Source organism: Pteronotus mesoamericanus, unplaced genomic scaffold (genome assembly GCF_021234165.1).
Source record: "Pteronotus mesoamericanus isolate MK-2021 breed Mesoamerican mustached bat unplaced genomic scaffold, CSHL_Meso_final scaffold_125, whole genome shotgun sequence".
NCBI lineage: Eukaryota > Metazoa > Chordata > Mammalia > Chiroptera > Mormoopidae > Pteronotus > Pteronotus mesoamericanus.
The window spans coordinates 7,106,187-7,132,497 of record NW_026555304.1 but is presented as its reverse complement, the minus strand read 5'-3'; the positions used below and the strand labels follow the sequence as shown (position 1 = coordinate 7,132,497).

Below are 26,311 nucleotides of genomic sequence, written 5' to 3'. Positions count from 1 at the left end.
CCCCGACAAGGCTCTGAAACAGGCTGCAGGAGAGGCTGAGTGATGGGTGCGTCTGCAATCAAGGGGAATAGGTCACATGGCCCACCGGCAATTTCTAGTATTAACCCTGGCACTGCCAAGGCCCTAGAGCCCATCAGCTCAGGAGTCACAGTGTGAGGATACTCACAAGAAGTGAGGTCCCTTCTCTGTATGGTCTGCTGTCCCCACTGTACAGATCAGGAAACTGAGGCAGGGCTGGACTGCCCAGGCTCATATAGTCAGGCATCACGGGGCCAGGGCTTGGACCAGGCACCCTAGTGCCCAGTCTGCCCTCTGCTCCACATGGCTCCACTCCAGTCATAAAACGGGCACACGTTCCCCAAGCCATTGTGGATAGATGCCAGGAGATGGCCTGCTGCCAGCAGGGCAAATGCAGCCCCCCGGCTGTTTCTATACAGCCCCACTGCTAATAATTGCCTTTGTATTTTTAATTGGTTGAAGAAATTAAAAGGAATATTTGTGACATGAGATGAAAATTTCATGAACTGCAAGTTCGGTGTCCATAACTAAGGCTTTACAGGAGCACAAACAGGCCCACTGACTCATGGGCGGGCCCCGCCACTCTGTGCCACAAGGCAGAGACTGAGACCATGTGGCCCTCAGAACCTCACAATCTTGGCCCTTTACAGAAAAGGTCTGCCAGCCCTGATGTAAGAGTTGGTGCCTCATCTAAGGGGGGAGAGCACTACCCAGAGTTAGGCTTTCTATGCTGACATGTAGGCCACATCAACAGCATACTGCTGACAGGGTCTCACTTCGCCAAGTTCAGGTCACTGGCAGTGCTTTTATCGTAGGCCAGCACACAATCCCCCATGCACAACGCGGGCCCCAACGACTCAGTGAGGTTCTGCCAACTTTCAGGACAAAGTTTTATCTTCTAAGACTGCCTTCCCTCTATCTCAAACCCCACAGAACAAAGGACTCTTTGAGAACCCAAAGGGGGGCTCTTCTGGACCAGCCCCAGCCCAGCGACCACTGAGATGCGAGGCCACGAGAGGGCCACCCTGCCTAGCCGCATGACCACTTTACCTTCTTGGAAGACAGCAGCAGGGTCTGCACTGGCTCCAAGTCCTGGAAGAGCTGTGTCTCCTCGATGATGTGAACATCGTTCTCAAGGCTGATGGCTTTGTGCAGGGCACCCTGGTCTGCAAGGTCAAAGCACAGATCAGTGACCTTCCCCAGAAGGAGGGGACGCTGCTACACTGTCAGCCAGAGCTGTCAACAGTCCCCCTTCTTGCTCTTCACTTCTTCCCTTAGCAAGAGACATAGGCATAGGTGGTGTTTTTGCATTAAAAATAGAAAAGGAAAAGCCATGGCAAAATAAACAATGGAAGCTCATGTGGCATCAGTTATTCCCAGTGTTTTATGAAGAATAAACCGTCATTGTTGATGCCAACTCCCCTATCAGTGAAGCCAACACTGTGATGTAAGATCAACCTAAAGTGGTTTTTGGGTGCCACCAGCCCCCAGGGGGTGCCATCCTCCAAGATGGCCCCCGACAGGTGAGGGCAGGGCCCTCCCTGCTGCTCAGAGGCATGGCTAAGACACCCGTGGCCAACCTCAGCTCTGCTAGCTACTGCTGTGCTGGCCACTGACTCCCATTCCAGGAATACTTGTTTCCTAATCCATGGGCTCCTGGGGGGCACTGCTTCCCGTGGCAGGTCAGGGCAGGCAAGAGAGAGGTGCTCTCATCTGGCTCCCTTGGCACTGACCCAAGACCTACCAGACCTGAATTTCCAGATCTGGGCCAGGACTTGTATTTCTAACAAGTGCCCAAGTGGTCTGATGGTCACAGAGATCTTAAGCCACCAGGGTGTGGAGAATTCTCAGAAATAGAAACTGCTCAGTGCAACTGAGGGAGACAGTAGCTCCACTCAGCAAAGGCCAGCTGGATTTACCAAGGTTGTTACCAAGGCCTGGGACCCACCTGTGCTGATAAACATGACGTCGTAGATGGTTCCATCAAGGGCCTGGGTCCGGTCCACCACAATCTGTGTGTAGTTTACACCGCTTTTGATCAGCCTGGGCCTGCTGTCTATCGGGGTCACGGAGTCATCCATCAGAGGGTGGTCTTTGACAAACTGCAGCGTTTTGTCCGGCAAATTGAGAGAGCTGGAGAAGTTGGCTGCCCGCGCCTCGTGGTTGATGCACTGCAGGGAGCAGACATCACCATGTTAACCATAACCCGCAGACAGCCCCACATGCTCTGCACAAAGCTGGGCTTCCAGAAGGCACAAAACTAGGAGCTGCAGAGTGGATTTCTTGAAAAAGGGAAAGAGCCAAGAGGGTCATTTCTCAGAAATCTGAAGACGTAGTGTTATAAAGCATGTCGAAATGCAAGTGTTCTTTGACCCACAAAATATAATTATTTCCTGATAGTCAGGGAGGTAACTTTTTATCTATTTATAAGTGAAAAAAAAATATTAAGCTTTTGAAATAAAAATAAATATTATTTGATAGCTTTCCCATAAAGGAAGAAGACTGGTAAAAAATTGCTAAAAAAGGGTCCAATTCTAAGTACCCTAAGGGTCAAGAGCATGAAGTATTCTTTTTTCTGTCCATCAGAGGGTGTTTTTTTTTTTCTTTTTAAGTTGCCACTAAGACATACAAATGAATAACAAATTAAGGCTGATGTAGACTTGTAGCTTGTAAAGCAGGACATATTTTTGAAATTCCCAGACTAAACTAAGACGTAGAGGGTGGTCTTTGACAAAGGGATGTGCACAACCCCAAACTTGTGACCCAAGTGAACATGTTTTACTTAATAACATGTACGGAAGAAATAATAACTGGCGTCAGGGAGGAAAGACATTCTTGTGGGCGAGCCCCAGGCACTAGGCCACTCCCTCAGGTCACAGACCCCCTCCTGGGCCACGCACACAGCCTCACACACCAGTCACAGAATGAATGCTCACAGCCAAATCGACCTAGAAACGAAATAGGCCTAGAAACTGATTTCTACATAAAATTCACTACTTTTAAGAGCTGAAGTGTGATTCATACGAATAAGTAGAGAGTATAGCTGTCTCTGCCAAGAAACCATGTGTTTCTCTACAGAAAACAGAAAAAGAAACAGATCCAATGATATTACGCAACGTAATTCCACAGAACAGATTCCTGTTAGGGCAGTATGAAGCAACAGCAGTTACACAACATGACAATGAAAGGAAAATAGGAAGAGGATAGAGTGCTTGTGAACCGTCCCAGTCCAGTCCCAGGGGGATGCCCACTCCCTGAAGAGACTGACACAAACCTGGGTGTGGCACAGGGGTGTGTGCGGTGTGTGCAGAGGGTGCAGCATGGTCGCCCCGCACTAGGTTCCCGCAGCCCAGGCCCCTCTCACTCACCGCCCCGGGCCTTGGCGTGGGCACAGCCCCGTTGTAGCGTACCCACTTGGTGTGGGACTGCTCCACTGTGGCACTCTGCATGTACTTCCCTTGGGAGAAGACCATCTCGGCTGTGGAGAGATTGTACGCACACACGGCGGACAACCCCACATTGTTCCTGGGGAGGAAAAGGCCATGTGACTGTGTGGAGGGTGGGGGTGTGGAGGAAACCCCAAAAGCCCTGGCACTTACAGCTGTGGGGTGAAGACCCCGTAGAACACAGGCTCCTTCAGGCCTGGAGACCTGAGAACGAAGATGGCCCGCAGCACGTTGAAGATGAGGTTGCTTTCTGGCCTGGAGCAGATAAGCCTGGCCTTCAGGAAGGATGTCCACTTCTTCTGTAAGGTCCTCAGGCCACCCTGGTCCCCCTGAAATGCAAAGATGCGCAGGGAGAATGAGGGCATACTCCCTGTGCACAGGTAACAAATGAGGTGCTGGGGCCCAGAATAGCTCTGTCTGAATAAAATGAAGCCACGCTGAAAAAAAGCCAACTGCAGACAACTAAGTGACTTAGCAGTCCTTCCACGCAGCTCAGGCTGTGGATTAAAACTAAACCAACAAAACTCTGCTGATGAAAAGCCACCTGTGGTAGCTAGAACAACTTGTTTGAGCCTGCCCACACTCAGTGTCAGAGCGGCTGGCTGTTCTTGCACTTTTTGGCTCTGGCCCTGTGGCCTGTGCGTGTCCATGAGTGACCCATGCAGTCAAGGTTCCCCAGTCCGTCTCAGGCCAATGTGTATAGGTCTGGTCTTCCCTGCCAATGCTCCTCATGGGAGAGCAGGATCTTCCCTTCTTTCCTATCCCCAGCATTTTCTGCTGAAGTGTTTTGGACCTGCCAGGTTCTCCATAAACACTTTTTAGTGACAATCACGGAGCACACCTGCCATGATTCAGTCCAGAGAGAAATACTGAAACTTGGAAATATGCATGCAGAGGGATGTAAAATGAAAGCATCCTTAACTATTTTGGATACAACTGAAAATGGATTCCTTATTATCTTTACATCGGAATGGTGAAATCTCAATTCCAACAGAATTTGGTTAATAAAGTAAATAAAAAGTATCTTTCTCTAACTACCAATTTGTACTTCTTAATCCCTTTACCTTTTTCACCCATCTCCCTGACCCCTGTCCCATCTGGCAACCATCAAAATGTTCTCTGTATCTATGATTCTGATTCTGTTCTGCTTGTTTATTTTATTTTGATAGGTATGTATTTATTGCCATTTTACTGTTCATAATTTTGATCTCCCTCTTCTTCTTCTTAAATAAGTTCCTTTAACATTTTATATAATAAGGGCTTGGTGATGATGAACTCCTTTAACTGGACCGTACCTAGGAAGCACTTTATCTGCCCTTCCATTCTAAATGATAGCTTTTGCATTATCATTTTGCATTATTACTTTGAATCACTTTGAATGGGGATATAAAGTACAGCACAGGGAACAGAGGAGCTATGCATGACCCATGGACATGGACAACGGTGTATGGATTGCCTTCTTGGCGGAGGACAATGGAGGAAAAACAAAAAGTAACGTTCAGTAACCCAGGTGAAGTCTGAGGAAAGCATGTCAGAAGCAGGCCCTCTGAGGACAGGAAGCCAATTACTGGTCACTCGAGGGTGCCAAGCTTCCTGGGTTTCCAGCTCCTTCTAGATGCCCCAGAAGGAAGAACCGTCCACACTGACCCCTGTGGCACTGAGGAACAGGACGGTAGGTTAATCAACCTTTTGTGGAAAGTGTGGGCCTGGGTGAGGTGACTAATCCTATGTTCTGTCCCCACAGATGGAACCAAAGAGAAATGGGGAAACAGCCTCACCTTGCATACCCTTGCTACCCGAGGGATCATTAACTTGAAGACAAACTCATATTCCACAGACACCTCTGTGAAGAAGAAGTAGATCTTGTCGTCCCCGCCCTCAGGGCTGTCTGGGCTCTCTCGAATCACATCTGCATAGACAAAGCTGGGCTCTGCAAGGAAGAGATGCCCAGTTATCCCCCAAAACCCCCGAGGAGCCCGGGCACCCCCTACACACAGAGAAGGACCCAAGCACATCCCTGAATTTATGCAGGGACCCAGGCATGTCCCTGAACATGCCAAGGGGTATGGACACCTCCCAGCACATGCCAAGGAGCTTGGGCATGTCCCCGCACACCCTCCCTGCAAGACACAGAGGGTGCATGTGTCATGTCCCAAACGAACTCCAGTGTCTGGAGTGATGACGATGCCCATCTTGTTCTCCTCAGCCCCAAGAGGTGTCCTGATGTGGTTCTGAAGCACAAGCTCCTGATCTGCCCTAAGAATTTGAAGCTGGGCCTCCCAACTGACAAGCAGCCTGGGGCCCAGGAGAGCCAGATCCCGCCGTCCCAGAGACCTGCTAGTAGTTGTGCATTTGCTGGTTTTAACAGCATGTGTCTCAGACAAACTCCTGACCAGCAGGCCACCCCACAAAGAGGAGGAACATGCTGTCCCTCAGATCATCTGCCTCTGAGAGTCCAGGAGGCTTCCAAGCCATGGCCCTGCAGGCTGGTGCCCAGGAGAGAAGCCTCATGTGAGTGGCCTTGAGGCTTCTGCACCGTGAATGCAATGTGGACACATGCAACATCGCACACTGATCTGATCAGCCTGAGCTCCCACCGACCATCAGATCCTCATTTTAGGAAAGCTTCCTTGATCTATTTTCTAGGAGGGTAAAAGCAGCCTTAAAATAATGATCTTTTAGTGGAAAAGAAAACAGGGAAGCCCAGGAAGCTGGCTGTGCAGCCCCAAGCAGTTCCAGAAGCTCACCCACCACTGGCTGACAATGTCCAGAGCCCACAAAAGGTCGAGCCAGCAAAAGGTTTTAGCATTACAGTGCCGTGGGGCTCTCCTGGTGAGGATGCCACCTGAGTAGAGACACACCTTTGATGGTACTGCCTGCTTCTTACCGTTGAGCCAAGGTATTGCGTACTCTGTTCTCAGAGGACTGTGGGAAGAATTTCGGGAGATGATGGGCTCACTTCCCAAAAAGTTGTAAGATGTCCCAGAATAAAGCTCTCCATCTTCAGGGCCCAGGAGGAAAAAGGAGAAGGGAGTCAGCACCAGTGCTGAGATGGATGTTGAACCCCTCACTTTCCTTTACACTCCAACGCAAGCGCCGTGGGACATGGAGGAACTATTGCCTGCTCCTGGGACACACATTTCTTTGAAACAGATAATCATATGCTCCTTGTCAAACTGTCTTATGAGAGTCAGGAATAATAACTAAGAGGAGCAAGTGACTCTCATCTCAGGAAAATAAAACATGACAGGGGGTGCACAAGCTCAGGGCCTGCTTGTCTCAGTGCATGAGACAGCTCCAGGGCTCAGTCACAAAATTCCCCTCCAATGGGAGCGTCAACTCTATGTGGTCAAGTAACACAGATGATCTGCACAAATGATGGCTATAAAATAACCTCTCCCCACAGGTCCAACTTGTTGACCGTGGGGGCTGGCTATCGTGTTGAACAATGAATTCAAGCTCATGTCAGGGGGTCTAAGGAGAGGCACATGTATCTTTGTGAGGACAGTGACTATGGAAGGGAAGCAGGGGGGACTACAGAAAAGGGGGAGGCAGTGAGCATCCTGTGTATGTGCTCAATAGGCATGAAAGGCATCACAGCCCTGCCAGTGATGGGCATCTGACTGTACAACTCACCAACCATGATAGACGTGTAGCTTTGTGCAGGGTCGAAGGGGCACCTTCCTTTGCCATCTTCATTTCTCCCGAGAAATTGAAAGGATGTTAGGTTCTACAATTGAATGGAAGAAAGTATCATCAAATGCCTGAATTTCAGTAGTAATTAGGCATTTTTGTTGTATCATTAATTTTAATTTGTGCACTGTTTAGTTTGTGCAGGGTGCACTGTTTGGGGGCACTGAGGGTGTGTGTGCAGCGGACTAGAGTGGTCCCAGGGCTGGATGCCAGCACCCTGGTACCCTGGCTCTGAGGAGCAATTCAAGACCTTGGTGTCTAAGCTTATTCATCTGTGAGATGGAGGTGGCAGTCTAGTGGCCCCAGGGTTGTAAAGTCCTGACTTTCACACTTGGCCAGACCTATGTCATAGCCAGGCCACCCTCACAAAACATAAAACAGGACAAGAAGGAGGCATGATGCTGGATTATGGCACACTGGTGCTTCTTTCTAGCAACAGTATACTTCCCAGAAGGTCCCCCCATGCCAGCTCTGCACCCGGGGCCATGGTCCGGTGAGTCCTGCCCAGGCCCCGCCCTCAGTCATGATGGTTTATAGACAGGACACCAGAATCTGAGTGGGCCTGAGCTGCCCCTCCTCACACAGCTGGAAATTGAATAAGTTTCTGTTGTGGAGAGTCAGACTGCCTGATACCTACCAGGAACCCCACTCTGCTGTAATGCTGACCAGGGAAGGGGCCCAGGCCTTACCAGGTGGTCACAGGCCGGCTGGAAGGCATTGGTCCCACACACATAAAGGGCAGTGGCACCAAGTGGCTGTAGCACTCGGATATAGTTGAGACATTCAGTCTACAAGGAAGAAAAATGCACAGGTCAACCACCACCAGCTTCTACTGGATGCCCTCCACATCCACACTGGTCACGCCGCTCACTTCAGAGCTCTAAATTAGCAGAGCACGTGGCAACGTCAGCTTCTGGATGAGCAGCTCTGACTGCACTGACTGTGGCCTCACTGACGCTCCCCCTTCCCACACCGGCCCCGCCTTGCCCGCTCTCCCTGCGGCTCACGGAGATCCATTCCTGCTGCTGGGCCAACCTCAATCTGTAGCCACACAGAGTGCTTTGGTCTCTGCAGTGTCCACAAGCTGGCTGTCAGTGCCAAATGGGGCATTTCACAGCAATCATTATTTTATGCCCAGAAAAGATGTGCTGTCCAAAAAAGCAATGAAAGCTGACCTCAAGTCTTACCACCCACCACAGAAAAAGCATTTTTACTCACTGAACACACAAACTATGCATTGCTGACAGACCTGTAGAGGTGCACGCTGTGTAGGGTTCTTTTGGCCCCTTCCTCTGGGGGACCCCACCCTCCTTGTCCCAACACATGACACTGGAAACAATGCTTGGGGATTGGCTGTGTCCGGCCTGCCCAGTCCAGGGGAAGAGGCTGGACTAATGATGGGGCTCCAAGCCTGGCTCCACATCAGAAAGGCTGTAGGAAAACCAGGTGCCACTTAAGGACCCACTTGCTATTTAAGGCTGAAATGTGATTGGATTACATGTGCTATCATCTGAAATTATCACCATTCAGAAAAGGTCCCCCCGCCGCTTCCCCCCCACCAAATAATTGCTTTCAATCTGGTTGGAAGTAATTCATGCTCCCTGCAAGAGCTGGGAGGGACCCCTGTCCACTGTATGGCCTTAACTCGGGCCAGGCAAAGCTCTGGTCTAATTTAGCTTGAAGACAACTCCCTGAGACATCTGTTATTACATTGAAATGCCTGCATTTTCCCTCATTTCCTAAAGTAACTTTGGATTTCGTGGCTTTAGTGAAAGTACTTAGCATTTTGCTAAAAAAGTTTAGCAAAACATTACTTGTCTTTTTAAAAAAGCTTTAATTATTTTGAAAACAGCCAACAACTGCTGAAATTGACCATAACTCAGCTGTCTTGACCAACTAACTATCAAGGAAGACAAGGCTCTTAGACCCTGAGACTCTGACATCTGCCCAGCATGAGCTGGGGGCAAGGCTGCCCTCTGGGCGAGGGGTGACCCAGAGCGCCAGAGGAGATGAACACAGGCTCGGCTCTTCCCATGGCCACCACGCTAATACTCTGACACTTAGTCCAGCACTGCCTGCATGGGCACCACAACTGAGGAGCCCTTTCCTGAAGAAAGGGTGAGTGTTGCCAAAAATCTAGAAATCCTATTCCAACCCCTTCAGGCCACGGGGATGCAGGAGGCATAAACCCTACATTTTATACCATTAGCCAGCAGGTACCAGAAATCACTTTCCATAGTCAAAGTTTCAGGTCATTTGGAAAATTCATTCAGTTAAACTTTAAAAAGTATTTCTCAAATGCCTAGGTTTGATTCTTACTTTGAGAGACCCAATCGCACCATCTGGGAATTAGAGGGGTAGGTGAGTCATGAGAGACCCAGGCTGCGTTCCAAAAGCAGTGGCGTTCAGAAGATTAAATCAACTAGGTACTTACCTGTGTTTTTGTAGCTTGCAAAAGAAATTACCTGTTTTGATTTCCCCTTTTCTGCACATTTTGCTTTTTTATCTTCTGAGACCTTCCAATATGCCTGTTAGGAGGAATAAGAATCTATTTCAGTGCACAGTCCCCCTTTTGAAAGTAGACACTGGTATAAGAATGCTCAGTTTACAAAGCACTTGATGGCACTGCCAGCAGATAACTCCCAGGACAGTGAAACCTGAGACTGCAAAACAAGGCTGAGAGAGCAAACACAGAGTGAAGGCTCTGACTGGAATCCTCCTTTCAAAGTCAAAGGGGCCTGGGAGGAGTCTCCCAGATCCCTGTTATTCACAGCAAAGAGCAGCACAAACTGAACCACTGAAGGTGGAAAGGATTAAATTTATTAAAAAGCTAAACTGCAGGTACTTTCCAACATCAAAGTGGGTTTTTAAAGTCCATTCGATGATGGCTGGGTGGGTGCGGGGGGAGGTATAAGGGACTAAATGGTAATGGAAAAATATAATAAAGACTATATATTAAAAAAATAAATAAATAAAATCCATTCAAAAGTGGCCTTAGAGCCCAATAAAAGAAGTCTTGACATTTACTTCCACTATTGGCTCAATGGCAGGATTGAACAGGTTCTGTAAATTTTACACAACAGGGATAGCTGAGCATGGTCGAGCGATGTCCGCCGAGATCTGTGTTCCTGCCTCTTACACCAGGTGGACGCGTGTAGAGGACCATCAGGCCAGGGGGTCGCTAGCCCTTCAGAGGAGGGAAACAACAGGCCACATGACTAAGGGCTCCCATACCCCTGCCTCTCCTTTTTCAAGCTGTCCCATCTCCCTGTGGGCTATTCCATAATTGATGCCAAATATGTATATATTTTCTTTTTTTAAAATATTTATTTCTTTTTAGAGAGAGGGGAAAGTGGGGAGAAAGAGAGGCAGAGAAACATCAATGTGTAAGAGAAACGTCAGTCAGTTACCTATCACAAGCCCCCAACTGGGGTCTGGGCCAGGAACCCAGGCACATGTCACGACTGGGAATAGAACCAGTGACCTTTCAGTTCACAGGCCAGCACTCAATCCATTGAGCCACACCAGCCAGGGCCAAATATATGTATTTCCCAGCCAGAGGATCAAAACTGGCCACCTAGGCTCAAAGGTCAGGAAGCACGCAGGTTTCTCAGGGGCAGGGAGGTGAATCCCCGCCATGTGTCCTCTGCACTAACTCAGCTTCCAGTCAAGGTCTGAACAGCAGGCACAGCACCAGAGCAGCACATTTTCAGAGAAATAAAGTTCCCATTATGACACTCGAAAATGGAATCAAGTCTCATTTCAGACAGCAACTTCCTTCAGAAATGACAACACAGATGATTTCATTGTTATCTACATGAAATGCACCAAAACAGGGGGACATGAACTTGATCCCATTCACAGGGTTCACCAAAGCCTGGCTGTGGCTTTCATTTTTTCTTCTCTTTTACATAGAGGAGGCCCTGAAGCTTCTCTGTCACCCCAAGGGGCTGTGGTAATGCCATGTACACAGCAATGACAGTTCTGACTGAGCATCCAGGGGGCCACACATGCACTTTATTTTCAAAGGGTAATGACCAGAAGCAGCTCATTTATGTATCAAACAGAAATTGGTACTATACTAGGCTCTGGAGATTAAGACAAAACAAAAAATAAAAAGTCTGGGGCAGAAAATGCACAAGCTGAACCTGAACCAGCTCACACACTGAGAAAACTACACCAACCACTAAGGATTCACAAGCCAAAGAGAGGTGCCACTGGTCAGGGAGGGGACAATCTGGGCATCAAGTGAGGACTTGGATGCAAATGGATCAAGGGGCTTCAAAAACGTTTAAAGCCATGAGCCCATGGTCATACTAAAAAAAAAAAAAAAAAAAAAAAGAGAGAAAAGAAACAATCAAAACCTCCTGGTCTCCCTTTGGAAAGACATGAGCCAGCAACAGGCATTTTCTCTTTAAAGGTGATTTCCGGTTCAAAAAAAGAGTAAAGATATGGCAAGTCCCATTTTACAATCCTTGATGAACATATGGCTCTAGACTGCAATAGCCAAGGGCCAGGAAGGCTCCTAGAAATGGGGACTCGAAGGACACAGTGCCCAGGGACACAGATGGCCTGATCTTCACTGGATTCAAACTGAAGAGTCTAACATCATTTGTGAGAGAGTATGTGAAATCTGAACACTGATCATTTGACAACATTAATTTTTTCGATGTGATAATGGTATTTTAGTTATTTTGAAAAAAAAAGGAGTCCTTTCCTTTAGGAGATATCCAGAGAAACATTTAAAAGATGAGGACTGTGTATCTGGGTTGTGCTTCAAAGCCACGAGGAGGGAGCAGAGCATGAAGATGTGGGGGGAGGACAAGGGGCCCTCCCCGACCCACGGGAGCTGCAATGGGCAGAGGGTCCAGCACATCAGTCCCTCCACGCCTGTGTACCCTTGAGTTTGTCCATAATCACAACTGCAGACATTCAAGTGAAAAGAGGGTAGGTGGTCCTTGGGTGAAGCTGCTAGGGGACACCTGAGATGGGGCTGTGCGGACACAGAGCAAGAATGAAGCTGGCAGATGACAAGGCCCTTGGCCCACTGACAGGAGGGGAGGCTGCTCTTTAGACAGGATGTCTGAGGCCCACCCCAGGGTGAGCACGGCCAAGGAAGGGCCTGACAACTGGGGAGGAGCCCTGTGTGCTGATGTGCACAGAAAACACTGCAAAGGTCTGCAGCCCAGGCCACAGGGGAGCAGGAAGCCCAGGCCATACCTCGTGCTGCTTCTGGGCGATGTTGAGTGCGTTCACAGCAAACACGGCTTCCCGGGCGCCCACGTACAGGGTGTCCTCGTCCTCATTCAGCAGCAAGGCTGAGTAGTTGAAGATGCCGGGCTGGTGAAACTGCACCAGCTGCACCTCTGGGGAGAGAGGGGTCAGGGTCCAGGTAGGGGAAGCGCATTAGATATTTCTGAGTCTGGGCACATCCTGAGCATCTGTTCTCCCTTCAGCACTGACGTACTGCCACACCCCCATACCCCCACCCCCCAGGCCAGAGATCAGGCACCTCAGGGTGGAGCACTCCTGCTGAGGCAGCCACCAAGTGCATGGGACCCCTGTGAGGCCCCAGAGCCGCTGTGCTTGACCAGTGCTGTGGTCAGGCTTCTCTCTGCTCCCTCCAGCCTAGCGTTCCAAACGCTGCACCTAGTGTGGCCTCCTGGCAGTGTGACCTGGGACCTCCCAGGAGACTGCAGGCCAGATGCCTCAAGCTGCTGACCATGGAAGCTCCCTGCACCCTATACCAAACTCTTGTCTGTGTGTGTTGAACCATCCACAGATTAGGTACATAAAGAATTTAATTATTTAGGATTTTCTTATATAATAAAAAAAAAATTACCTTTAATAAAATCCATTTCAGTGAATATATCCCTTAACCCAAGCATTTTTCAGGGATAACCAACACAAACTTACAAAGCAGAGAAGGAAGTGACATTTTCCCTTCCTATATAATTAATTGATCAACAGCTGTTTAGGAACAGGAAGAATGTAATTGCTTAGCTACCAGGGGTGATATAAATAGATTGGCATTATTTTCTAAAGAGTTGTTTCTTTTTTTTTTTTTAACTATCCCAACATCAATGCGGGTGTTTTGAACTTTGCTTTCTATGTATTACCAGGGTCTGGCTTCACTCAAGGGTTAGGAATTCACCACCCCTGCTTTTCTAAGTACCATCATCAGAGACCGAGGCCCACAGGACATAGGCCTTCCCAGAACACCTCTTGCCTGGAGCTCTGCGTAGACAGCCCAGCCTGCAGGCTCACCTTGCTCAGGGCCACAGAGCCTGGAAAGCTGGGGTCCCAAACCTGAGACACAGCTCCCAAGAGAAGAAATAAAAACAAAACATAAATAAGAAACAGCAAATGGGAACCACCAGCCTGAAGCTCAGGTGCCCATACAGGACACAGTGTGGTTTTTGCCGGAGATAGCGGGCACCAAATACCACCAGGCAGGGAGATGGGCTTGCTTTAGGGACTCTGGATTTAGATACCAGGTCAGGGGGCCCTACTAGTCCCGCAAGTGTTTCCGGTTACCAAAATATCTCCTGCAATGTGGCGGTGCAAGCTGCCTGCTCACACACAGGAGCCAAGAGCACAGAACCAGCCAGCCAATGGCGCACATGAATCTCAGTCTCACAAGCAGATGCTCTCAGCACCTGACTCATTTCTGCCCTCACCTCTGTGCTCCCAGATGATCCTAGGTATGGGTGCGAATGCCACCGCTGTCTCAAACACCATGGCGAGGACAGTGAGCAGCCCCCCAGGGGGGACACACATCCTCATCGGCAGGGGCTGCGGCAGGGACTTCAGCTGCAAATGCCTGTGGGCAGGGGAGGCCACAGTGAGGGTCCGGGTGGAGAGTCGGGGTGGAGGCTGCTCAGAGCCCCGGGGACATGACCTGCAGCACTGCCTGGAACTGACAGGCACCGTGACCCCTGAGGACCCACATTTCCCAGCACACTGGGTGGGGTCAGGTGGCTCTCGCCACAGCAAATGTCACAGGACTCTTGGTTCTATTCTTAAGTGGTGTGCTTCTTTCTGACCTTCCGCAGAAACTCTGGAAGAAAGCCAAAAGGAAGGGGTTACCAGTCAGAGCATGTGGCAACATGGCCTACTTTCTGTTTGCTCAATATCCTCCAGAGCTCTGCTCTCCCCACAGCTCCAGCCATGGGCTCTTTCTGCTGAGAAGCTGAGGGGGCAGGGACACACAAAACTCTGAGGGGGCACGCACTGTACCTCAGATGCTCTGTGGCAAAGCCGGAGTTACAGGAGTCAGTGCTTCCCACCCCTCAGGCCACCAGGAATGCAGGACAGACAGGGGGACCCAGACCTGGGGACAAACGCTCACCTGGCTGCCCAGCTGGGAATGCGATAGAAAGGACCAGAGTTTCAGTTTCCCTCAGAGACTCTGGCTTCTGAAGCTGTACTGCTCATCAAGAAAGATGGCCGGAGTGAGAGGCCAGAGGGCAGCACAGAGGCTGAAATGTACGTGTGTCTACACACACATGCACATGTGTGAACTTGCCATGAAGGAGTAGCTGACTTCCTGCAGGGGACAGGACCTCCATCCCCAATGGGCCCATTCCTCCAGCCTCCCTGAAAAGTCTGTGTGCCATGGAAACAGTGGCTGTGGGCTCTGATGTGTCACTGAGAAGAAGTACCTCACTGAAAGCACAGGCCTGTGCTGAAGAGACAAACTGTGGGGCTGGAGGTCCACAGGCCTCCTGGCACCTGCACTCTACCTGCCCCATGTGCCATCTATAAGGTTCCTTGATGTGAGCTGCAGGCCAGCTGGTTTCAGATCAGTAAATCAGGTAATCCATCGCAGGGCCTGCCCTGACCCAGGGCCCTGCCAGGATCCCAGTGAGACTCTGAGATGGTCTCTTATGGCTTCTCAGGAAGGTGCTCCAATCAACACACTGGCTGAGCAGAGGCAGGACCCCTGCCCAGCACATTTGGGAAGCACAATTAAGTTACAGCAGATCCCATCTCACATTTTGCAGTCATGCTGTCCCCCAGGAGGCTTCATGGGCCCACTGGTGCTTGACCTCCTCACTGAGTTTCCTCTTCTTTAAGGCCCTGGGAGTTGGCCATGACCATCCTTCTCATCCCTCCACCCCCAACCCCCCCACCAAGCAACACACCTCCAGGTCTATCAGTCCAACTGACACCTCAGGCTCCTCTCCGGAACCTTCCCCTCACCCCATCAGCACTGCTAGACTCTTGATCTCACCATGCCTCAATGATATCCAAGGGGCAGCGAGTTTCCTCATTTCCTCCCCCGCGGAGCCCACCACAGCTGCCCATGCACTAGCACTTGTCCAGCTGCCCTCACTCCCCCACCTCGTTCCCCTATACGTCAGGCCAAGACAAACCTTCCAAAAGGGTTTTAGGAGAAGTTTGGCTTCCTGTTCACCTAGTCGAGTCACTGCCTCCAGGAAGCCCTTTCATCATCCCATCTGGGGAAGTCACCTCTTGCATCATCTCTTGTGCCCTCCAGTGTACCTGTCTGGCCCCCAAAGCCCAGCAGATAGCATGCTAGTCCTCAGCAGCCCTCTGAGCTTAATAGGGTCCTTTTTCTTTTTATTGTCTTTGTTTTTACATGTGTCCATGAGGTACAACCAATGCTCAGCTCTACTTCATGAGGAAGAACTGACGTGGACTTTCAGCAAAGGCACTTACCCACCGGGGAGACGCTGGGCACCACTGAGCCTCATCTGCTCCTACCTTCCCCACTGGCACCCCCTCTGCAATTACTCTTCTGGGCCTGGAGGCCCACCAGCCAGGCTCCCACCCATCTGGCATCTGTTCCCCATCCTGACCTACTATTAGCCCTCGAGGTGAGGGAGCACCCAGTTCCTCATTTTCTCCGGGGACTGGCACAAACTGGGCAGAGGCAGCACCCCCTTCCCACAAAGGGACAGATGGGCATTACTGTTGACTTCTCGAGTCCTGCAGTGTCATCCCTGCTACTCAAGTCCACCACGATAATGTGTGGCTGTGTGCCAACATAACTATTTACAGAAACAGGCTCCAGTCCACACGCCAAGCCCTGCTCTGGGGATCCAGCGGGGTGGCTGGCCAGGCAAACTGCAGCAAAGGTGTAACCCGAACTCTAAGTGTAACACCAGTTGCACCAGGAGGAAGAGAGGCTGCCTCATGGGGAGGCTGTGAGTGCTCACTCTCCATGGAGGATCTCTCAGAAATGCTCACCATGTGGGAGAGATGTTGTCCTTGGCCCCTGGCCTTGGGTGGGGACACTGCTCTCTTGCCCTCCGTAGGAAGTGAGGTACCACCAGGTGGTTCCAGAAGCCCAGGCCAGGTGAGGTCTCTTACATTGTGCTGTGCTACCAATGTGACCCACTCATTAAGCAATCCCGAGTCCCAATGACCAATGAATACTCTGCAGAAACTCCACACAGCTGGAGGACACAGAGGTTTGTACATACTGTTTTGTATAATTTTGAAACTGCTAAGCAAAGCATACCCCACACCTACACAGACACGCTGCCACCATGCACTCTGCCCGCAGCCTGGCTCTGCAATCACAGGGGATCTTGCAGCAGGAGTCACAGCCTAAATAGTCAAATGGAAACAATAGGATAAAGTGCCCATTCTGCTGGCTTTCCTGGGTATTTCTGAGAAGCAAAGGTATCTTGCTGGGAGCTGAGTGTCAGGAGTAGTATTTTGCCTTCTTGTGTGAAGTGTCCCCTTTCACACTGAGACAGGGGGCCCATCAGGAAGACAGGATCACATGTGTCACTCCCATTACCTACGCATAATTGTGCTGGTTGACGAGGAGTGCACGATCCCACTTATATGCCAGGAGAACAGAACCCAGGAGGCTCTGAGTCCATCACTCAGTGCTGATTACATGGCAGCTTACCACCCGAATGGCCTTGGATCAGCCGGGGGCTGTGGCAAAGAACACAAGCGTACCCAGCAAACAGCAAGCACTAAGGGAAAGGGCTAGTTTATGAAACTGTGCACACACACATGCATGCATACGTGCATGCACCTGAGTTCTGTGTACATTTGTGCATGTACCTGTTGTACAGGCATGACATGTGTATACATGAGCATGTTTGCACACACATGTGTGCATTCAGGCACATGTACATCTGCATGTGTGAGCATGTACATCATCTGTGTGCATATGCGCATGTTTGCATGTGTGCATGTTGTATGTAGTCATCTGTGCCCAGGTCATGCACATGTGTGCATGTGTCTTACACACACGTGTGGTATGGTATGCACTCTGTTCTGATGAACACAAAAATTCTGATCTGCTGTTGCGTTCTAAGATGCGAATGGTGCCTGCTGGGGTCCGGTGAGGCAGGAACCGAGGACCATAGGTGCTACCTGGGGTCTGTCATACCCACTTCACACCTTGGTTTCCCTTTCTGCAACCAGCTGTCTGGGCAGTAGGGGTGGGTCACAGAGATACCACTCACTACCACACATAAAATGTCAGTGGTCCTGTCAGCCCTCACCGGACTCTCCAGGGAACCTGTGAAAGTGGATCTCAGGTCACAGCTGTGGATGACTGCAGGGGCATCCTATTCTGACTTCTTGACTAAGGGATTTATACAAAAAGAGGCCAGTTGAAGCCCTCCTCCCCGTCCAGGCCATGTGGCCAGGACAATGGAGGACATGCACCTGCCCACACCTTCTCCCCTGAGAGCAGAGTGTGAGATAACCACCTAAGACCATATCCTGTCGATGTCACCCCCAGACTGTCCCTGAGGCCATGTTCCTCACCTATACCCCTGGCCTCTCCTCCCCGACTTCCGGCCTCCCCCATGTCTCCCTCCCCCACCTCTGGTACCCTTACCCAACTCAAGCTATGGTGCTGATGTCACCACCTCAAAGAAATGGCCTTGTCCCCCCAGGAATCCAGGTGGATTTCAGGGGCTCTCTGTGTCACATGCCCACAACAAAGAGTTTTTTATTTCAACTTCAGTTTCCCAGGGCAGATCCCTGGGAGCAGCACTCCAGCTACACGTAGACATGCTCAGCCCTGGAGGTGCACTGCCCCTGCTCTGCAGAACATCATCCAGGACACCATCCCAGGATGCCAGCTTCCCTCTCCAGTCACCTTGCAGGGGCAAACAAGCCAGTCAGGGTGCCCAACACACCTCAATCTTGTTCCCTCACCCAAATCTAGCACGTGTGTGCTGCGTATGCTGATGGGAGGTGGGGAGGGACCGGAGGGCAACCGGGCAAGGGACACACATACACACTGACCAGTCGACCATGAATCAACCAGCAGTGATGATAGGCACGCGTTGAGAGGGGCACAGCAGGGCGGGTACCCAGGGCAGTGGGGACCCCCGCCTGGCCCCATAAACAAACGGGATCAGCAAACAAATTCTAAAGACAAATGATCTAGGAGAGGGGAAAAAAAAATCCTTGGAATGTAAATTCCAGGGCTTGGAATTCCTAGTTAGTGTAGTGACCTAGCACACCAATAAGAAACTTTGGAACTCGGTCCAGCAGACCAGGCCATTATCAAAATGTGTGTGTCTGTGACCAGCCAAGAAACAGACAGTGCTAAGTGTCCAAAGCTGTGTCATGATGCTGCCCACCAAACTGCCATGAGCTGTGCCCCACATACATGGCCAACACCCAAGACCCTGCTGCCAGCAGAGTTACAGTCCTGTTGGTCCACTCACGACAGTCAAGTGACAGAAGAGGGTGAGAAGAGATTGGGGCTTTCATTTTTACAAATTAAACTGGCATTTCTCTTTCCTATAAACCTGGAAATACATGGTTGACCATGTATTAACTAACCAAAATTAAAATTAATCACTAAACAGTCCAAATCCAGGGCACGATGACTGCCCTCTTTTTACACTGGACCTCACAGACAACACTCATATGCTCCCAAAGAGAAGATGGAGCATTTCGGGGCTTAGAGCAGGGGCCACCAGCCAGAGAGCTGGGGAAGCAGCACAAGCTGGGAAAGGTGAGGTGGGGGGAAGGGCAATCAGGTGATGCACAGAAGTCCAGGTGCACAGTACCTCCTGGCCCCTGGGCTCCACCTCCCCAGAGCATTCAGGGACCAACAACCGACTTTCTGCTGAATCTCACTGAGGCTTCACAAGGTGTCAACATTGATAAACTGGGACATAGATTGAGGGAAAAAAGTGATTTTACCTGTATCTTGTGTCTCTCAACACTTCCCAGTCGTTTCTAGGAAGAAGTCTTCAGAAATCTTTGCTCTGGAAATAATGGGAAACAGGAACATTTAAACACTTAAGTTGTCCGTCCACATAAACTCAGTATTAATTCTGGAACAGTATTAAAAAGAAACACCTAACTTTTTTTTAAGTTCTGGACCCTCTGGCAGCTGACTCTCTGACCCAGGATCAGAATGGCATTTGTGCACTTGGCAAACAGGGAGTGAGTGTGCAATCACTCCTCCATAAACAAAGGTCACGCTACTTAGCTGGTCACCTAGGTAGGGAGCTGGTCCCCAACCCCGACTGTCACCACTTCCCCACAAAATGAGTCACAGTCACAGTCACAGTCATTAATCAAAAAGGTATCCTTGAATTGTCTATTAACTTCAGATATATCCTTTAGAACTTATCCTCTTTGAAACCCAAAGGCGTGAGGCAATAAAAGAGAAGGCAAAATATTAATACAAAATACCTACAAGAAAATGATTTCCTGAAGAACCTGTTTAGATTCCTAATTTTCTTTGTTTTTGACTGCTGTTTTTAAGCCAAACAGTAGAATTTCCACATTGGTGTAGCAAGTTTCTGTGGTGGGTGTGTTATTCCTGCACAGTGCAGGACAGAGCCCTCAATACAGGGGCCTGAGTCCAGTAAAATCACCAACTATTCAACAAAGACAATCAGAATGGCAAAACCAGAGCCCACCGTGCAGGATTAAGGAAGTGGTCGGTGGCTGGTTAAACGGATGCTGACACTTCTATGGCTGCAAATGATCCAGCATACTTTTTAAACCTGAGAATCTAATTCTGGCATTAGTTGTTGTTGGAGTATTATTTTGTTTTGCTTTAAGAGCTTATACAATTCTTGCCATTTCTCTGAGGACAGCAAAGAAGTAGGAGGGACTCCTGGGAACACGGCTGGTGCCCCAGCTCTCTCTCACAGCCTTAACGAGTGGGACCAAGCATGCTCACAGCAGAGACCAGCGTGCACACCACTCTTACACATCCACCTGCGGCACACGATTTCCAGGGTCACCTGAGGCCCTCGGAGCCCGACATGCCTCTTGAACCCTGAACAAACACCTCAAGTTTTAGCAAATGAGAGCCCAAAGTACCAGGAGAAAATGGTTAGGATTCATCAGTGCCCACCGCAGTAAGGCTTCCAAAGACTGAGTCTGGGTCTTTCCTGCAGCAGTAGCTGCCTCTGATGGCCACTTGTCAGCAAAAATAACTTCATATCTTAGCAAGCAGACAAGTGTCCTGGACAAGGCCATATCCACTCAGCACATGGAACCACTGTCTTCTATTTAAATGCTGGGGTGGGGGGTGCTGGCTTAGCTGATAGACCCATGAGGGATGAACCCGAAGAACTGTGAGGTTTTCCCGTCACTCAGGCAGACGGCGCACAGCAGCCACCTGGAGACGTCTGGGAAAAAGAGTGATTCATGCACAAGAGGTGTAAACAACATGAACACACTAAGAATTATAAAGAGAAAAGAGAAAAATATCTCTCTTCTAGAAATTCAGTAAGCCTTTGTCATTTTAATAAATAAAAGCCCAGAGCTGCTTGTTCTGTGGTTGGACGAGCACAAACCCAATTCACCCTCATTTCCTGGTAATGAGCACTTGACGCAGGCTAGGGGTCTGTGTGTGTCTGCATTCTTAACCTCACACAGTACACTGGGCCCCGGCATCCTCAAGCCAAGTTCCTTCTCAAGCCAAGTTCCCATACCTCACCTCCACTAAACATCTTCTAGCCCCTACAGTTCCTGGGTAAAAATACACACTTCCGGCCTCAGTCAACCACAGAGACCTCAGCCCTAGTTGTCTGCACGCTTCATCATGGCAGTTTTTCTTCTTTGTGAAGCTAAAACCCCACAAGCTCTATATAATTAGTTTTCATCCACTAAAGATTGCAAAATACGTATTCCTCCTGCAATTACTAACCACATAGTTTTCACTAGGCTTCTCCTAACTTCTTATAATGGTACCTAAAAAGAACGTAAGGGTCCATTTGCAAAATAAAGGAATGAAATTAAATAAGAAATGTTTCCAGCTCCCTGGTGAGAAACATGGCCTTTATCTCCTACCAGTCCCCTAGCAGTGCCAGAGTGTGGGAGCCTCCCCGCCCAAGCCTGATGGCTGCTTATGACAGCAGCACAGGGGCAGGGTGCAGGGGGCCTTTGCCTTTGCATCTTGCCCGAGTTCTGCACCTGTGACCTGCCCTTTAGAAAGTCCCTTACCCAGCAGTAGCCAGGTCTTCTCTTTAGCACAGGGAGAAGGCACGGGGGGATGGGGCCAGAGCATGGGGATCTGCAGTAAGAATGACCTGGGTTACTGGCTAGGCTTCTCCATTGACCAGCTGTGTGTCCTTGGGAAGTTTCTGGGCCTCCATGGGTCTCTGTTCCTTTATCCAGCAAGTGGGCATAACAATAGTCCCTATGATACTTGGTCATTTTGAGAACCCAGAAGTGACCTTGTGAAGAGCTTAAAAGTAGAGTCTAGCACCTTGAAAGCACAACCTAAGGACCAGTGGTGACTCTTCAAACCTGGGAGCTGCTGCTAAGAAGGGTCCGTAGGATATAAAAGCAGGATTTGGCTGCCAGTACATCTAAGCCCCCTCCTGCAAAGTGTCTTGGGGCTCCACCAGCCTTCTCCTGTCCACAGGAGCTCAGGCTCAGTGCTCAACATCCCTGAGCCCACAGCCACACTCTGCGGCTATGGGCAAGGAGGCGGCCTCAAACCCCTTCCGTTCAACCTTCTCACCCAGCCCAGAACCCCTCTCAGTGCTCAGGTCAGTGAAATGGAGATCCTCAGTGGCAATCAACATTCCCCCCAAGTTGTCCTGTATAGGGTGGGTTTGTCCATTACAGCCAGACGCCATGACCCACCACTGAGAAGGGCAGCGTGAGAGCTGGCTATACAGTGCAGTGATGAGTGGCCGGGGCAGTACTCACATACACAGGACAACTTCTGCAGGCCCCTGGGCAACACCTGTGAGAACCTCTGACCCAGCAGTTCTCTGCCAGGAATCAGTGTGGACACACCCATATGTGTGGAAGTTGCCCGACAGGAAAACTAGAAGTCCATCTGTGTTTGTGTGTGGGTATGTATGTTTGTGTAGACACACACATGTATACTGTATAAGTACGTTTATTTATATGAATTGTGGCACATCCCTAGGTTGGAATACTATGTGGCTGTTAAAAAGAATAAGCAGCCACTAAAGTGAAAGGATGTCCAAGATACGTAGTTCAGTAAAAATTAAGGTTCTAAACAGTGTTATAGTATGTTCCTATTTGTGCAGGCACATGGTGTGTGATCATTTGTGTATGTGAATAATTTAATCAAAAAAAGAACTATTTGATTAGATCAGAATTTAATCTAGGACCTGCTGGCAGTGAGTGACTAGAGAATAGCTTTGCAGAAGGGAATGGCAAGAAATATTCCAAGTAATAAAAAGCAAAGGTCCACAACCAAGACTGCTCTACCCAGCAAGGCTCTCAATTAAAATGGAAGGCGAAATAAGGAGTTTCCCAGATGAAAGAAGGCTAAAAGAATGCACCTGTACCAAACCAGCACTGCAAGATATGCTAAAGGGAGTGCTTTAAGATGAAGGAAAAGTTTCTATGAATACCTAGTTCCTTTTAGAGTTGCCAATACTTGATCTTACCAATATTTTTAATACTCATTAATCTGATTGTGACAATGATGTTATTTTAATTGTTCCTTTACTATCTGTTGAAACTAAATCTGTTTTAGTATATTTCTTGCCTATTTCTACTATTTTTTTTAAAAAAAGCTTTAAATGACTTTTTGGTACTCTTTATCTATTTATTGATTAAAGGTTTGTAGACGTTTTCCCCCCTAAAAAAAAAAACACCCAAAAACAAAAACAAAAAAACCCTATTAACCATATTTTAGATGTGTTGCAAATAGTTTTCTATTCTATTCCTTGTCCTTTAATTTTTTTATATGTATATTACTATATAGTTAAATGTTTAATATAGTCATATTGTCAATATTTACTTTATAGCTTCTGGGTTTGAATATTTTACTTCGGGTCATGAAAAATATTCTATTTTCTTCTAAAACTCCTTAGATTCTACATATTGATTTTTAACTCATCTAAATATTTCTTGTATAATGTGTGAAATAGGACTCTATATTTGTTTTATTTCAAGTAATCATGGTCCATGTACCTTCTTTGTTGAATAAGCCTTATTTTACCCATTGATTTGAAATATCAACTTAATCATATATTATATTGTTAGATACATATGTTTGTCTCTAGAATGCTCATTATATTTCATTGATCTACTTGGTTATTTCTGTGCTGGCGTCATGTTGGTTTAATTGCTGAGACTTTATAATTGTTTTAAATTTTAAAAATATTTTATAATTAATTTTGACATTTAAAAAATAAATAAAATCAATCTGCATTTAAGAAAGAAAGAAAGAGAGAGAGAGAGAGAAAGAGAGAGAGAGAGAGATGGAACTCCTACCTTTTGCGACAACATGCATGGAACTGGAGAATATTAAGCTAAGTGAAATAAACCAGTTGATGAAAGACAAACACTATATGATCTCACCTATAAGCGGAATCTACTCAACAAAATAAACTAACAAACAAAGTAAACCACAGGCATGGAAACATGGAGCAGACTGAAAGTGACCAGAGGGGATGGGGAAAGAGGACAATGGTGGAAGGAAGGGGAACAAGACAAAGAACAAGTATGAATGACCCATGGACATGGACAACAGAGTGGGAATTGACTGTGGGAGTTGGGGTGGGGGTGGGATGGGTGGAGGGAGGTAAAGGGGGAAAAGCTGAGACAACTGTAATAGAATAAACATGATTTATAAATTAAAAATAAATAAAAAATAATAAGGGCGGGGGAAAGCACTGTCATTCTATTTCAGAAACCAAAGATGCCATTTAGGCAAAAAATAAAGGTATTTTAATTTACTATTAATAAATACACTTGATCTTTTTTATTTCTTTTATTTTTAAATATATAATCTTTATTGTATTTTTTCTATTACCATTTAGTTTCTTTATACCTCCCCCACAAAAGCATTCACCACACTGCTGTCCATGTCCATGAGTCCTTTTTCTTTTTGGCTCAATACCTCCACCTCCTAACCTCCCCCCCAACCAGCTGTCATTTGTTCCCTGTCTATGAGTCTGTTCCTGTTTTGTTTGTTAGCTCAGTTTACATTTGATCATTTTTTAACAGAGAAAGATTACGTTTAAGACAATATCTTCTAGCCAAATCAAAGAATGTGTAATTTTTACATAGGAAAAATATGAAGATACCATGTATATACTATTATTTATGTAAAAAATATAATCTTGTGCAGGGAAAACTTACTTTTTAACCTGTAGATAAATTTCTTCTTATGTCATTTTTAAACAAATGTTAAAATTGACTTAAGAGTTATATGTAATGATAATACATATTATAATTTAAATTATCTTCCAAAATGAATAATTTGCATTGTGTACATTGATTTAAATAAAATACAACACAATGTGTTATGAAAAATGGACTTAAATCTCTCTCTTACTTTTTAGAAATTCAGTTGAGTTGTTATTATATTTATCATTATTAGTAATAACAGGAGTAGTAGTGTGCAGGATACGTTATATTGCAACTTCACCTGGTCAACAGTAAGGATTTTTAAAGTGAATAATCAAAATCAAGAATATAGGTTTTCCCTCTCCTCCCCCACTCTTCTTCCTTCTTTTATTTCCTCCCTTCCCTCCTTCTTTCTTTCCTTCATTTGTTTTCTTTTTTCTGCTTCTACCTGCCCTCCCATTCTTGTATTTTTCTCTTTTAATATCTCTCTTACCTTCTTCTTTTCTGTCTTTCATTTTTTTCTCTTTGAGAACATACTGATTTAATTAATATAAAATACAACTTAAGACTATCTTTGTCATGGCAATCACAAAAGTCAAATCCACATTAAATCTTACAGTTTAATTCATCTTTATTGTAAAATTTATTTTTAAAGAATGTAATTTACATGTGTGAAAAGGCACAAATTATTTTATTATTATTAAATAAATAATAAATAAATTATTATTTAATAATAATAAAATAATTAACTTTATGACATCTCCAAATACCCCCAACTACACTGGTGTTATGTTATACCTATTGCCAGTTTTGTATGTCTTTCCCTTCTATTTTTATGCATATACCAGTGCATAAATATATTTGTCATCATACTATTCATAAACTTTAGCACCTTTATTTTATCGTTTTTTTCTTTGAACCCTTTACAAATAAACATATACAAAATTTAAAAAAAAAAGAAAAGAGAATGGCTTTGGTCTGGAGTAGGAGCGTATTTCACTTTTTTAATACTCTCTTGAGGACTTTTTTTTTTTCACTGCTTTTAGACAGAAAGGGAGAGAGGGAGGGGAAAGAAGAGGGGGGGAGAGAGAAGGAATAACATTGACCGTTTGCCATCTCATGTGCACCCCGTCCGTGAATCTAACCATGACCTTCCCACCTACGGGACAATGCTCCAACCAACAGCTACACTGGTCAGGGCAGAGTGTGCTTCATTTCTTACAATTTGTATTTTTTAGTACTATTTGAATTTTTACCTTAAGCATGTGGTTTCCTAATTAAGATATTTTTAACCTGATACTAAAAGACATATTAAATGTAAAAAAACTGGAAAATACAGCGAACATATTTCTGACAATTTAAAAAAGGGCTGTAACAACTTTATTATTAATTAATAATTATATAAATATAATTCCCATTTTGAAGTTTACTACATGGGTTTCATCAAAGTGGAAGTTTTTAAAAACAGCAGACAGATTTAACATCATTTCCAGTTATTCTACCATTTTGTTGGAACTCCTCCTTCTAAATAACTGAAGCAGGGGAGTGTTCCCTCATGACCACTTCTGGAGGATGGGGCTACAATGTGTGGGTGCACAGGGCCTGGG

The 26,311-nt window shown here is 47.2% G+C and overlaps 1 protein-coding gene across 13 annotated transcripts in view; it reads right to left on the bottom strand.

Moving 5' to 3' along the window:
• SEMA4D (semaphorin 4D) overlaps positions 1-26,311 on the bottom strand; it is a 121,859-nt gene that overhangs the window by 35,146 nt on the left and 60,402 nt on the right. For all 13 annotated transcript variants that reach the window (XR_008530399.1, XR_008530400.1, XM_054588051.1 and 10 more), the window contains 12 exons: positions 19,320-19,384; positions 13,838-13,980; positions 12,378-12,523; positions 9,623-9,685; positions 7,847-7,945; positions 7,101-7,194; positions 6,352-6,465; positions 5,243-5,394; positions 3,618-3,793; positions 3,387-3,543; positions 1,967-2,189; positions 1,069-1,184 (listed from right to left, as the gene is read on the bottom strand). Coding sequence is in view for 11 of the 13 variants with exons in the window: in XM_054588051.1 (XP_054444026.1) it covers positions 1,069-1,184; positions 1,967-2,189; positions 3,387-3,543; positions 3,618-3,793; positions 5,243-5,394; positions 6,352-6,465; positions 7,101-7,194; positions 7,847-7,945; positions 9,623-9,685; positions 12,378-12,523; positions 13,838-13,943 (1,446 nt within the window). In the remaining 2 variants the exon portion in view is untranslated. The remainder of the gene's footprint in view (positions 1-1,068; positions 1,185-1,966; positions 2,190-3,386; positions 3,544-3,617; positions 3,794-5,242; positions 5,395-6,351; positions 6,466-7,100; positions 7,195-7,846; positions 7,946-9,622; positions 9,686-12,377; positions 12,524-13,837; positions 13,981-19,319; positions 19,385-26,311) is intronic.